We start from the raw sequence: 10941 nt of genomic DNA, 5'->3' as shown, positions 1-10941 counted from the left end.
AACATAACGATATCCTCCGCGAGCCTCAACGCTCATTGGACCGCACACATCGGTATGTATGATTTCCAACAAGTTGGTTGCTCGCTCCATTGTTCCGGAGAACGGAGTCTTGGTCATTTTGCCCAAGAGGCATGGTTCGCACGTGTCAAACGATTCATAATCAAGAGACTCTAAAAGTCCATCGGCATGGAGCTTCTTCATGCGCTTGACACCAATGTGACCAAGGCGGCAGTGCCACAAGTATGTGGGACTATCGTTATCAACTTTAAATCTTTTGGCATCTATACTATGAACATGTGTAATATTACGCTCGAGATTCATTAAGAATAAACCATTGACCATCGGAGCATGACCATAAAACATATCTCTCATATAAATCGAACAACCATTATTCTCAGACTTAAATGAGTAGCCATCTCGTATTAAACGAGATCCAGATACAATGTTCATGCTCAAACTTGGCACTAAATAACAATTATTAAGGTTCAAAACTAATCCCGTAGGTAAATGTAGAGGCAGCGTGCCGACGGCGATCACATCGACTCTGGAACCATTCCCGGCGCGCATAGTCACCTCGTCCTTCGCGAGTCTCCGTTTATTCCGCAGCTCCTGCTGTGAGTTACAAATATGAGCAACGGCACCGGTATCAAATACCCAGGAGTTACTACGAGTACTGGTATGGTACACATCAATCACATGTATATCAAATATACCTTTGGTGTTGCCGGCCTTCTTATCTGCTAAGTATTTGGGGCAGTTCCGCTTCCAGTGACCCTTCCCCTTGCAATAAAAGCACTCAGTCTCAGGCTTGGGTCCATTCTTTGACTTCTTCCCGGTAACTGGCTTACCAGGCGCGGCAACCTCCTTGCCGTCCTTCTTGAAGTTCTTCTTACCCTTGCCCTTCTTGAACTTAGTGGTCTTATTGACCATCAACACTTGATGTTCTTTCTTGATTTCAGCCTCTGCTGACTTCAGCATCGAGAACACTTCAGGAATGGTCATTTCCATCCCCTGCATGTTGTAGTTCATCACAAAGCTCTTGTAGCTTGGTGGGAGCGACTGGAGGATTCTGTCAATGACCGCCTCATCTGGGAGGTTAATGTTCAGCTGGGTCATACGGTTGTGCAACCCAGACATCTTCAGGATGTGCTCACTGACAGAACTGTTTTCCTCCATCTTACAACTGTAGAACTTGTCGGAGACATCATATCTCTCGACCCGGGCATGAGCTTGAAAAACTAGTTTCAGCTCTTCGAACATCTCATATGCTCCGTGGTGCTCAAAACGCTTTTGGAGCCCCGGTTCTAAGCTGTAAAGCATGCCGCACTGAACGAGGGAGTAATCATCAGCACGAGACTGCCAAGCATTCATAATGTCTTGGTTCTCTGGGACGGGAGCGTCACCTAGCGGTCCTTCTAGGACGTATTGTTTCCTGGCAGCTATGAGGATGATCCTCAGGTTCCGGACCCAGTCCGTATAGTTGCTGCCATCATCTTTCAGCTTGGTTTTCTATAGGAACGCGTTGAAGTTCATGTTGACATTAGCGTTGGCCATTGATCTACAAGACATATTTGCAAAGGTTTTAGACTAAGTTCATGATAATAAAGTTCTAATCAAATTATGAACTCCCACTTAGATTAGACATCCCTCTAGTCATCTAAGTGTTACACGATCCGAGTCGACTAGCCCGTGTCCGATCATCACGTGAGACGGACTAGTCATCGTCGGTGAACATTCTCATGTTGATCGTATCTTCCATACGACTCGTGTTCGACCTTTCGGTCTCCGTGTTCCGAGGCCATGTCTGCACATGCTAGGCTCGTCAAGTTAACCCTAAGTGTTTTCGCTGTGTAAAACTGTCTTACACCCGTTGTATGTGAACGTAAGAATCCATCACACCCGATCATCACGTGGTGCTTAGAAGCGACGAACTGTAGCAACGGTGCACAGTTAGGGGAGAACACTTCTTGAAATTTTTGTAAGGGATCATCTTATTTACTACCGTCGTCCTAAGTAAACAAGATGCATAAACATAATAAACATCACATGCAATTATATAGTTGTGACATGATATGGCCAATATCATATAGCTCCATTGATCTTCATCTTCGGGGCTCCATGATCATCTTGTCACCGGCTTGACACCATGATCTCCATCATCATGATCTCCATCATCGTGTCTTCATGAAGTTGTCACGCCAACGACTACTTCTACTTCTATGACTAACGTTTAGCAATAAAGTAAAGTAGTTTACATGGCGTTATTCAATGACACGCAGGTCATACAAAAAATAAAGACAACTCCTATGGCTCCTGCCGGTTGTCATACTCATCGACATGCAAGTCGTGAATCCTATTACAAAGAACATGATCTCATACATCACAATTCATCATTCATCACAACTTCTGGCCATATCACATCACATGATCAATCGCTGCAAAAACAAGTTAGACGTCCTCTAATTGTTGTTGCATCTTTTACGTGGCTGCAATTGGGTTCTAGCAAGAACGTTTTCTTACCTACGAATCACCACAACGTGATTTTTTGTCAACTTCTATTTACCCTTCATAAGGGCCCTGTTCATCGATTCCGCTCCAACTAAAGTGGGAGAGACAGACACCCGCCAGCCACCTTATGCAACTAGTGCATGTCAGTCGGTGGAACCGGTCTCACGTAAGCGTACGTGTAAGGTTGGTCCTAGCCGCTTCATCCCACAATACCGTTGAGCAAGAAAAGACTAGTAGAGGCAAGTAAGATGACAAAATCCACGCCCACAACAAAATTGTGTTCTACTCGTGCAAAGAGAACTACGCATAGACCTAGCTCATGATGCCACTGTTGGGGAACGTTGCAGAAAATTCAAAAATTTCCTACGGTTTCACCAAGATCCATCTATGAGTTCATCTAAGCAACGAGTCAAGGGAGAGAGTTTGCATCTACATACCACTTGTAGATCGCGTGCGGAAGCTTGCAAGGTGATGATGGAGTCGTACTCGACGTGATTCGAATCACCGATGACCAAGTGCTGAACGGACAACACCTCCGCGTTCAACACACGTACGGGACGGGAGACGTCTCCTCCTTCTTGATCCAGCAAGGGGAAAGGAGAGGTTGAGGAAGACAGCTCCACCGGCAGCACGACGGCGTGGTGATGGTGGAGAGGCAGTACTCCGACAGGGCTTCGCCAAGCACACAACGGAGGAGGAGAGGTGTTGGGGAGGGGAGGGCTCCGCCTTGGAGGGTGGTCTGGCTGCCCTCCCCTCACCCCTCTATTTATAGGGGGAAGGGAGAAGGGGGCCGGCCCCCTAGAACCCATCTAGGGGGGTGCGGCGGCCAAGGGGAGAGGGGGAGAGGGTGGCTTGCCCCCCAAGCCAAGGGGGCGCCCCCTCTAGGGTTCCCCCCTCAACCCTAGGCGCAAGGGCCCAAGGGAGGGGGTGCGCCCAGCCCACCAGGGGCTGGCTCCCTGCCCCATGCAGCCCATGTGGCCCCCCGGGAGGGGTGGCCCCTCCCGGTGGACCCCCGGAACCCTTCCGGTGGCCCCGATACAATACCGGTATGACCCCGAAACTTCCCGGTGTCCGTTTGACAACTTCCCATATATAAATCTTTACCTCCGGACCCTTCCGGAGCTCCTCGTGACGTCCAGGATCCCATCTGGGACTCCGAACAACATTCGGTAGTCACATACTAGTCTTCCTAATAACCCTAGCGTCACCGAACCTTAAGTGTGTAGACCCTACGGGTTCGGGAGACATGCAGACATGACCGAGACGCTCTTAGGTCAATAACCAACAGCGGGATCTGGATACCCATGATGGCTCCCACATGCTCCTCGATGTTGTCATCGGATGAACCACGATGTCGAGGATTCGATCAAACCCTGTACGCAATTCCCTTTGTCAATCGGTACGTTACTTGCCCGAGACTCGATCGTCGGTATCCCAATACCTTGTTCAGTCTCGTTACCGGCAAGTCACTTTACTCGTACCGTAATGCATGATCCCGTGTCCAACACCTTGGTCACATTGAGCTCATTATGATGATGCATTACCGAGTGGGCCCAGAGATACCTCTCCATCATACGGAGTGACAAATCCCAATCTCGATCCGTGTCAACCCAACAGATACTTTCGGAGATACCTGTAATGCACCTTTATAGTCACCCAGTTACGTTGTGACGTTTGATACACCCAAGGCACTCTTACGATATCCGGGAGTTACACGATCTTATGGTCGAAGGAAGAGATACTTGACATTGGCAAAGCTCTAGCAAAACGAACTACACGATCTTTTATGCTATGCTTAGGATTGGGTCTTGTCCATCACATCATTCTCCTAATGATGTGATCCCGTTATCAACGACATCCAATGTCCATAGTCAGGAAACCATGACTATCTGTTGATCACAACGAGCTAGTCAACTAGAGGCTCACCAGGGACATATTGTGGTCTAAGTATTCACACGTGTATTACGATTTCCGGATAATACAGTTATAGCATGAATAAAAGACATTTATCATGAACATTGAAATATAATAATACTTTTATTATTGCCTCTAGGGCATATTTCCAACACTACTATGGTGGCTAGCTCTACTTATATAGGCCCTAGTCCTCTTCCCAAATATCGAGCGGGAAGGGAGCCAACAATGGAGGGCTAATTCAAAGGGGGACAGTTAGTACAAGCTATCCTGACAAAAGTGGTCTTCGTCTGCCAAAGGCTCTGGTGGTGACGCCGTCTTGGGCTCCACGATGACCTCCATCTTGCCGTCCTCCTGGTCTTGGTCTCATTGCACAAATATAGCAACCTTTGCCTGATGCCTCGGTACTCTTCACCTGCGCTGGCCTCCTTAGAACCAAAGAGGAAACAAGGACGCTGCGCGCGCTAGCGCCCGCCTGGTGTCGTGCGTCATGGCTCACATCACGAGGGTCTCGTGAGGTTTGCTCCGCCTTGATATCTCCGCTCCTCGTGAGCCTGCCTAGCTAGGCTACTCCCGAGGAGGTCTTGTGTCGTCCCCCTCGCGAGGCTTGTACCCTCGCAAGGGTCTTGGATGCTTTGCTGGCGAGGATGGGTTGTACGGCCTGCTGGCTCAGCCACGCCGCGGACCGCAGGCAGGCAAGTCTGGGGCCCCCATTCCCAGAACGCCGACAAGATGTATCGGGACTCTTTGTTTATGGTCCTCTCTACAATGTGTGGAGAATCGAGACCTATTTACGGAGGTGCGTACACGATTGGAGGATATGGCGAGGGATACTTTTACCCAACATGGGTGGTAGTATGATCTTCGGATTGCCCCCCCTGCTTTAGGCGTTATACGGACTCTACATGTCTCTTTTTATTTCGCCTTTCTTATTTTTCGTTTCTATAAAAGGACCTTGTTTGGCTGTGTACATCTTAGTTATGCAGAGGTCGGGTGTAACGCTTAAACCTTTTAAGTAATATAGTGCCTCTTTTTGAAAAAAAAATAGCACACCTACCACCATCAATCATCAACTTGCATGTTCTGCCCTTTGTATGAAACTGAGTTTGAAATAAAGTCCAACATTGACCTTTGTCAACTTCCATACAAGTGTCATCCCGTGCCTTCTTGAGTTGCACATTCAACCCACTCAATGTTGCAATTTCCTCTGCCTTGATTTCTGTGGATACTACCGTGGTTGGTGCAACCAAAATCGTGTTAATAATATTCTTCTCTGGGAAGTACTCAAGGGTGTTATTGCCTTGCTGTCCTTCTCCATCCAAACTACTGCCTTGTCCTTCTCGGATGATGAGGACATCACTACCATGGATACATCCATGACTACATTACTTACTGTACATTTGGTTAAGAAATGATAGAAAAACAAAGGGACATGATTATGTGATGTGCAAGGTCTCCACATGACCTTTGGCCCAACAGAACTTAGAGACCAAGTCCGTCTAGACATGGACTCAGATTCTAACTACACAAACATACCTGACCTCAAACATTTATAATTTTCACCCAATTTGGATATTTGTTCAGATCAAATGAATCTCGTGAACCTTTCAACCCAATTAGATTCATCTTCATATTCGTCTTAAGCAAACCGCTACTACCAAAATGGTTCGGTGCTATTGCAGAATCCGAGTAAAAAAATCTTGGTTAATAAGTTAAGTGTCACCTATAAGACCTAGGGTTGAGTTTTGCTGTCTTGGGACGTGCGTCCACCCCATTGGTCGCCATCTCTCAGTCTTATAGAAGTAGATCAATCTCGTAGCATTTTCTTTGGGTTTTGTTAGTTACTACCTTTGTCTTGATTTATTGGTCCTCATTGTATTTTATGCCAAATTTTGACCATAAGTTTAACTTACAAAATATTCATGCATGTCATATAAAATTATATTACTGAAAACTATGTTTAAATATGAATCCAACGATATAATTTTTGTTGGCATGTATTAACGTATTGTTAGTTAAATATTTTATCAAAATTTGACACAAATTACAAAGGGGACACGATCAATAACTTCTTAGAGTTGGCTTAATGATTGCTAAGACACGTTGTAGTCAGATAGTCAAAGTCTACTCCAAAATTGATAGTTACCATCTCATCGAAAGATATTAATCTTTGATAGGATCTACTCATCTTAAGTTGGACGTTTTTTTCTTTCTATTTTGCCATAAAACCATGCTTTATTTTTTGTTGTGTTGGACGTGTCGGATGTTTGTCTGTGTTATGCGGGCCGGGTTCAACTCGACATATCCATCGAATAAAGATGTCCTTTATCAAAGAAAAAAGAGAGCAATTTTTCGGTATTTGATCTGATCGTCACTACTGCGAGGTTCATCTCGCTATAACTCTTAGTATACAGCAAAGAACAACAAAGCAACTTCAGTATTTGATCTGATCATCATTACTGCGAACTTCATCTCGCTATAACTCGTAGCATACATCGAAGACTGATTCAAGCCCTACCACAGCCATAGAAAACAACAGCTAGATAGAAAAAGGAAATAGCATTAAGCAGGCACACGTCAAATTGCCCAACATTAGTCAAAGGGATCTATACGTGGGTCATGCTCACTTGCCATTGCCATTCCCGTGCACAAGCATGTTGGGCACATCACCTGGAAATCACCGACAGGCATGAATTAAGATAGACTGTGTGCTCAAGTATGATAGACCATTTGGTTGTTTTTCTGCTGAATCTTCCAGAAAGCATCAAATCGAGTATTGTGAAAATAAACATAGATTAGACACCATACCTTCCCAGCTCCTGAACAATTGGAACAGCGTTCAGTTGTAGAAAGTGAAAAGCGTTTGGTGCCCAACAACATTTTGCTGGCAGAGCAACGGGCACATGGCAGGTATCCTGTGGTACGGAATCAAGTTTAGATAGGCAAATGAAGTAGAGTACAAAAAGCAGGGTCTTTGCTTATGTGCCAGATAGTTGAAAAGGAATATACTCATACCTGTCCCATGGCAATATGTGCATCTGTTCTTTTCTTGCTGCCTCACATTTTTCACTTCAACCAACATTAAGGCTGAAATTACACCAACTGCACCACCTGAAAAGGACGCCACTATGGGATCTACCTGACTGATGGACAGCCAAGAAGAAGTATCAAATTATTATTCTATAAACATCGCTGGATAATCCTGTAAGAGGACAAGTTTCTTTAAATCACCTTAACTGAAGAGGTAAATACATGTTCCGTATAAAATCTTCATAAGAGGTACCACCAAGCCCTAATTTCAGTTCAAGCTGCACCAAATAATCATTTTTTAAGAAGAGTTATTATTTCAAATTACCAACACAGTCTCTGGTTTTAAGAGGACAAGTAACAACAAATTTACAGAGAGATGAAGCTGGCACTTACTATTGGGGCTATTAAGCCACCAAAAATGATTATCCCAGATATGAAAGAGAATGATGTCAAGTAGAGTTGCTTCATTGTCTTTGGTGACTACTTCATACAAAACAAAAGAAATGAATATTACCAAGAAGAACTCAAAAGGCCATTTGCACATAAAATAATTCAGGGTCGGGGGTCAGTCACCGTATAAGGCAAAAACGGAATGGTAGATGGCATCTCCGGCATCTCATTTTCTTCACTGCTGGAACATCTGCTTTCAGCAGCTCTGATTCGCTGCTGCACCCGCAGTCGTCTGACCTGAGAACATTACTCATATTGAGGTAAGCTAAGTACGCTGTTAATTACCAAGCTAGAAAAAAACTACAAGTGCGGAAAACAGGCACCTCTTCCATCAAAAGGAATATTTTGCTGCGCCGACTCTTGATGTTGTCTTGAATCTCTTGTGATTGCATCTGAACGAAGTCTTGTATTGTCTCTGGGCCTTCAATAATGCAAAAACTAGAGAAGAGAACCATGAGTGAGTGGTCGTGGATCTAGCGGTTTCTTGTAAACTAAGTTTACAGAGAATGTTTGTAGATGTTAGTCTAGTACTCCCTCTGTCCCAAAATAAGTGTCTTGACCTTAATATAACTTTGTACTAGAGTTAGTATAAAGTTAAGACACTTATTTTGGGACGGAGGAATATAAGCATTCCAAAAGATGTACATAAGAGATAAGAAGTATATCTACCAGTTTGATGCAGAATTTTGCGCTTTAGCACACTAATCATACTGTATCCACTCACGAGTCAAAGATAAACATTGAAAACTTGTACTCCCTCCGTTTCTTTTTACTCCGCATATAAAATTTGGTCAAAGTCAAACTACACAAATTTTGACCAAATTTACATAAAAAAATATGAACATCTACAATACTAAAACTGTATAGTATGAAAATACGTTTCATGGTGCATCTGATGATATTGATTTCATATTGTGAATGTTTATATTTAATAATATAAAGTTAGTCAAACTCTACAAAGCTTGACTTTGACCAATCCTTATATGCGGACTAAAAAGAAACGGAGGGAGTATATACTAGATCAGGAAGTTGTGAAATCTAAGTACAAACCATGAATTGTCGTACAAAGCAGCAAGTACAGTACTAACTTAACAACCCTGTCATTCCATCAATTTTGTACACCGCAAATAAGGGGAATTTTGATTTGATGTGGAGGCTGATGTAAAAGGCAACCTGGATAGGCTGCCGTCTCCGGGCGCCCTGGAGTCGCCGGCGGGAGAGCACCTCCGTAGCATCGTTAGAGCCCGGGGGCCTTCACTCCTCCATACAGCGCGATGAGGCTCAACGGACCGCCAACGGGGAGGAGCGGCCACCGCAACAAACAGACGCTGGGCCGTAGGCCTTGACGCTGGCGGCGTCGCCGAGGACGCGGCGAGGCAAGACATCGCCGGTCTGCGACACGCAGTGCGGTGAGGGCGTAGGAAGAAGGCGGTGTTTGGATAAATGCCGGGCGGCTCGGGGAGACGGGCGGTTGTTTCGCGGTGGGATACGACGAGGCGAGCAGTAGATGACAAACGTGGAGAGACGAAGCATCTCTTCACTCCCCCGTTCACAGTGAAGGATGATTCTGCATAAAAGAAAGATTTGGCCCTACCGGTCAAATCACTATTCCATGGGAAATAAATTTAGATCCATTATAACTGAACGTCTTTCCAGCCATCTCAGTCTATTAGCATTTTCAGCCTTTAGATCAGCAGTTTGGGATGATTTTGGCCGTTAGACTTCCACTTAATCCCGTGCCACGTCACTTCGTTAGCTATCCTGAACAGAATCTGTAGTGGGCCGCTACTCCGGTGACAATTTTGGAAGCGAAATTGGGCCTGGGCTTCTACCCAGCCGGAAAATGTACAATAAGCATGACAAGGACAACCTCATTCACCCTTTCCGTTTCTTCATCCTTGCCACGACCAGTCGCTCATGATCTCGTGATTAGGGTTGTGTCTGCCGCCTAATCGGATCACAGCCGCGCCCCACGATCCCCTCTTGACCTGAGGGACAAATATCATCCTCCTCCTCCTCACCCCCGTTCCCGTGGGTAGAGCTGCCGCTTCCTCCTGGTCATCTCCGTCGTTCCCTTTTGACTCACATCTCTTCGTGGAGCAATCCTCTATCATCCCTATGCTTCGTGGCAAAAGGACTCCTCCGTCTTCGCCCAGTCGCCGCCTACTTCCTCTCCTGTCTTTCCCCCTCAAGGTGCAGCTCTAGGAGAGAGGATGGGATGGAAGATCTATATGATTTAAGAGCGACATCCCACGTCGACATGGTAAATCCTTACCCAAGATCCCCATGCCATTCTCGATCTGGCAGCCTTGAATTTTCATTGATGCCAGCATGCACCCGCTTGCAGAGTTGCAGGTACATCTCGCCTCTGTTCTCTTGTGTGATGTACATCCCAGGAGAGAGTCATGGTGTTATTGATGAGATCCCTCTGGCAGATCTGGTATCAACCACGGTGGCTGCTGATTAGGAGCCGCACTACATAACGTGATGCACCATGATGTGGTTTTGTGGTATTCTTCCTTGTATTGAGGAATTAAATATTGTGGTTTACAAGTTTATGCAAATGTGTACATATAATTGACAAGTCTAGGCTCATTCCAAGCTCCATGGCTCATGATGCGAAATTTTGTTGCTAATAGGATTTCATCAATGGCAACTAGTATTTTCAAGTTGTAAGACTGGTGGAAAGAAGACCCACATAAATTCACGTTGATGTTTTTTTGAACCGAAAGCATAGAACAATTGTTCTATGGTATAATTATATTAAAGCAAAGTGCAGTATGTACAAAAGTAAAATTTACAAGGAGTCAACCAACTCCAGTTTTATGGAACCCAAAAGGCAACATGGCAAACTAATTTAGAAACTATTCAGTCCAATTAACAAGCAGAGCTTCAAATTTATTCGTGATGCGATGTTGGAGGAGCAGGAGGTATGCCTTAAGTGCCCTTATCCAAGCCTGAATGGAAGGAGTCTGAGCTTTGAAGATTTTCCCATTCCGCTGCATCCAGATGTTCCAACAACCCATGATGAAAATTTCC

At 45.1% G+C, this 10941-nt stretch overlaps 1 protein-coding gene and 1 long non-coding RNA gene across 2 annotated transcripts; one reads left to right on the top strand and one right to left on the bottom strand.

The window, feature by feature from the left end:
- Positions 1-6855: 6855 nt before the first annotated feature.
- Positions 6856-9421, bottom strand: LOC123127458 (protein ORANGE-LIKE, chloroplastic). The gene is made up of 8 exons (XM_044547179.1): positions 9076-9421; positions 8226-8340; positions 8026-8139; positions 7846-7932; positions 7654-7730; positions 7438-7565; positions 7231-7337; positions 6856-7092 (listed from the first exon to the last, which is right to left on the bottom strand). Exons 1-8 carry the CDS (start codon positions 9285-9287, stop codon positions 7015-7017), a joined length of 918 nt encoding a protein of 305 aa, XP_044403114.1. The 5' UTR covers positions 9288-9421; the 3' UTR covers positions 6856-7014.
- Positions 9422-9856: 435 nt separating this feature from the next.
- LOC123130612 (uncharacterized) lies at positions 9857-10627 on the top strand. Its single transcript, XR_006463922.1, has 2 exons — positions 9857-10165; positions 10250-10627. It is a non-coding gene; the product is annotated as an uncharacterized lncRNA (long non-coding RNA).
- The last annotated feature ends 314 nt before the right edge of the window (positions 10628-10941 follow it).

Source organism: Triticum aestivum, chromosome 6A, assembly GCF_018294505.1.
Source record: "Triticum aestivum cultivar Chinese Spring chromosome 6A, IWGSC CS RefSeq v2.1, whole genome shotgun sequence".
Lineage (NCBI taxonomy): Eukaryota > Viridiplantae > Streptophyta > Magnoliopsida > Poales > Poaceae > Triticum > Triticum aestivum.
This window is presented reverse-complemented; position numbering and strand designations above follow the sequence as displayed.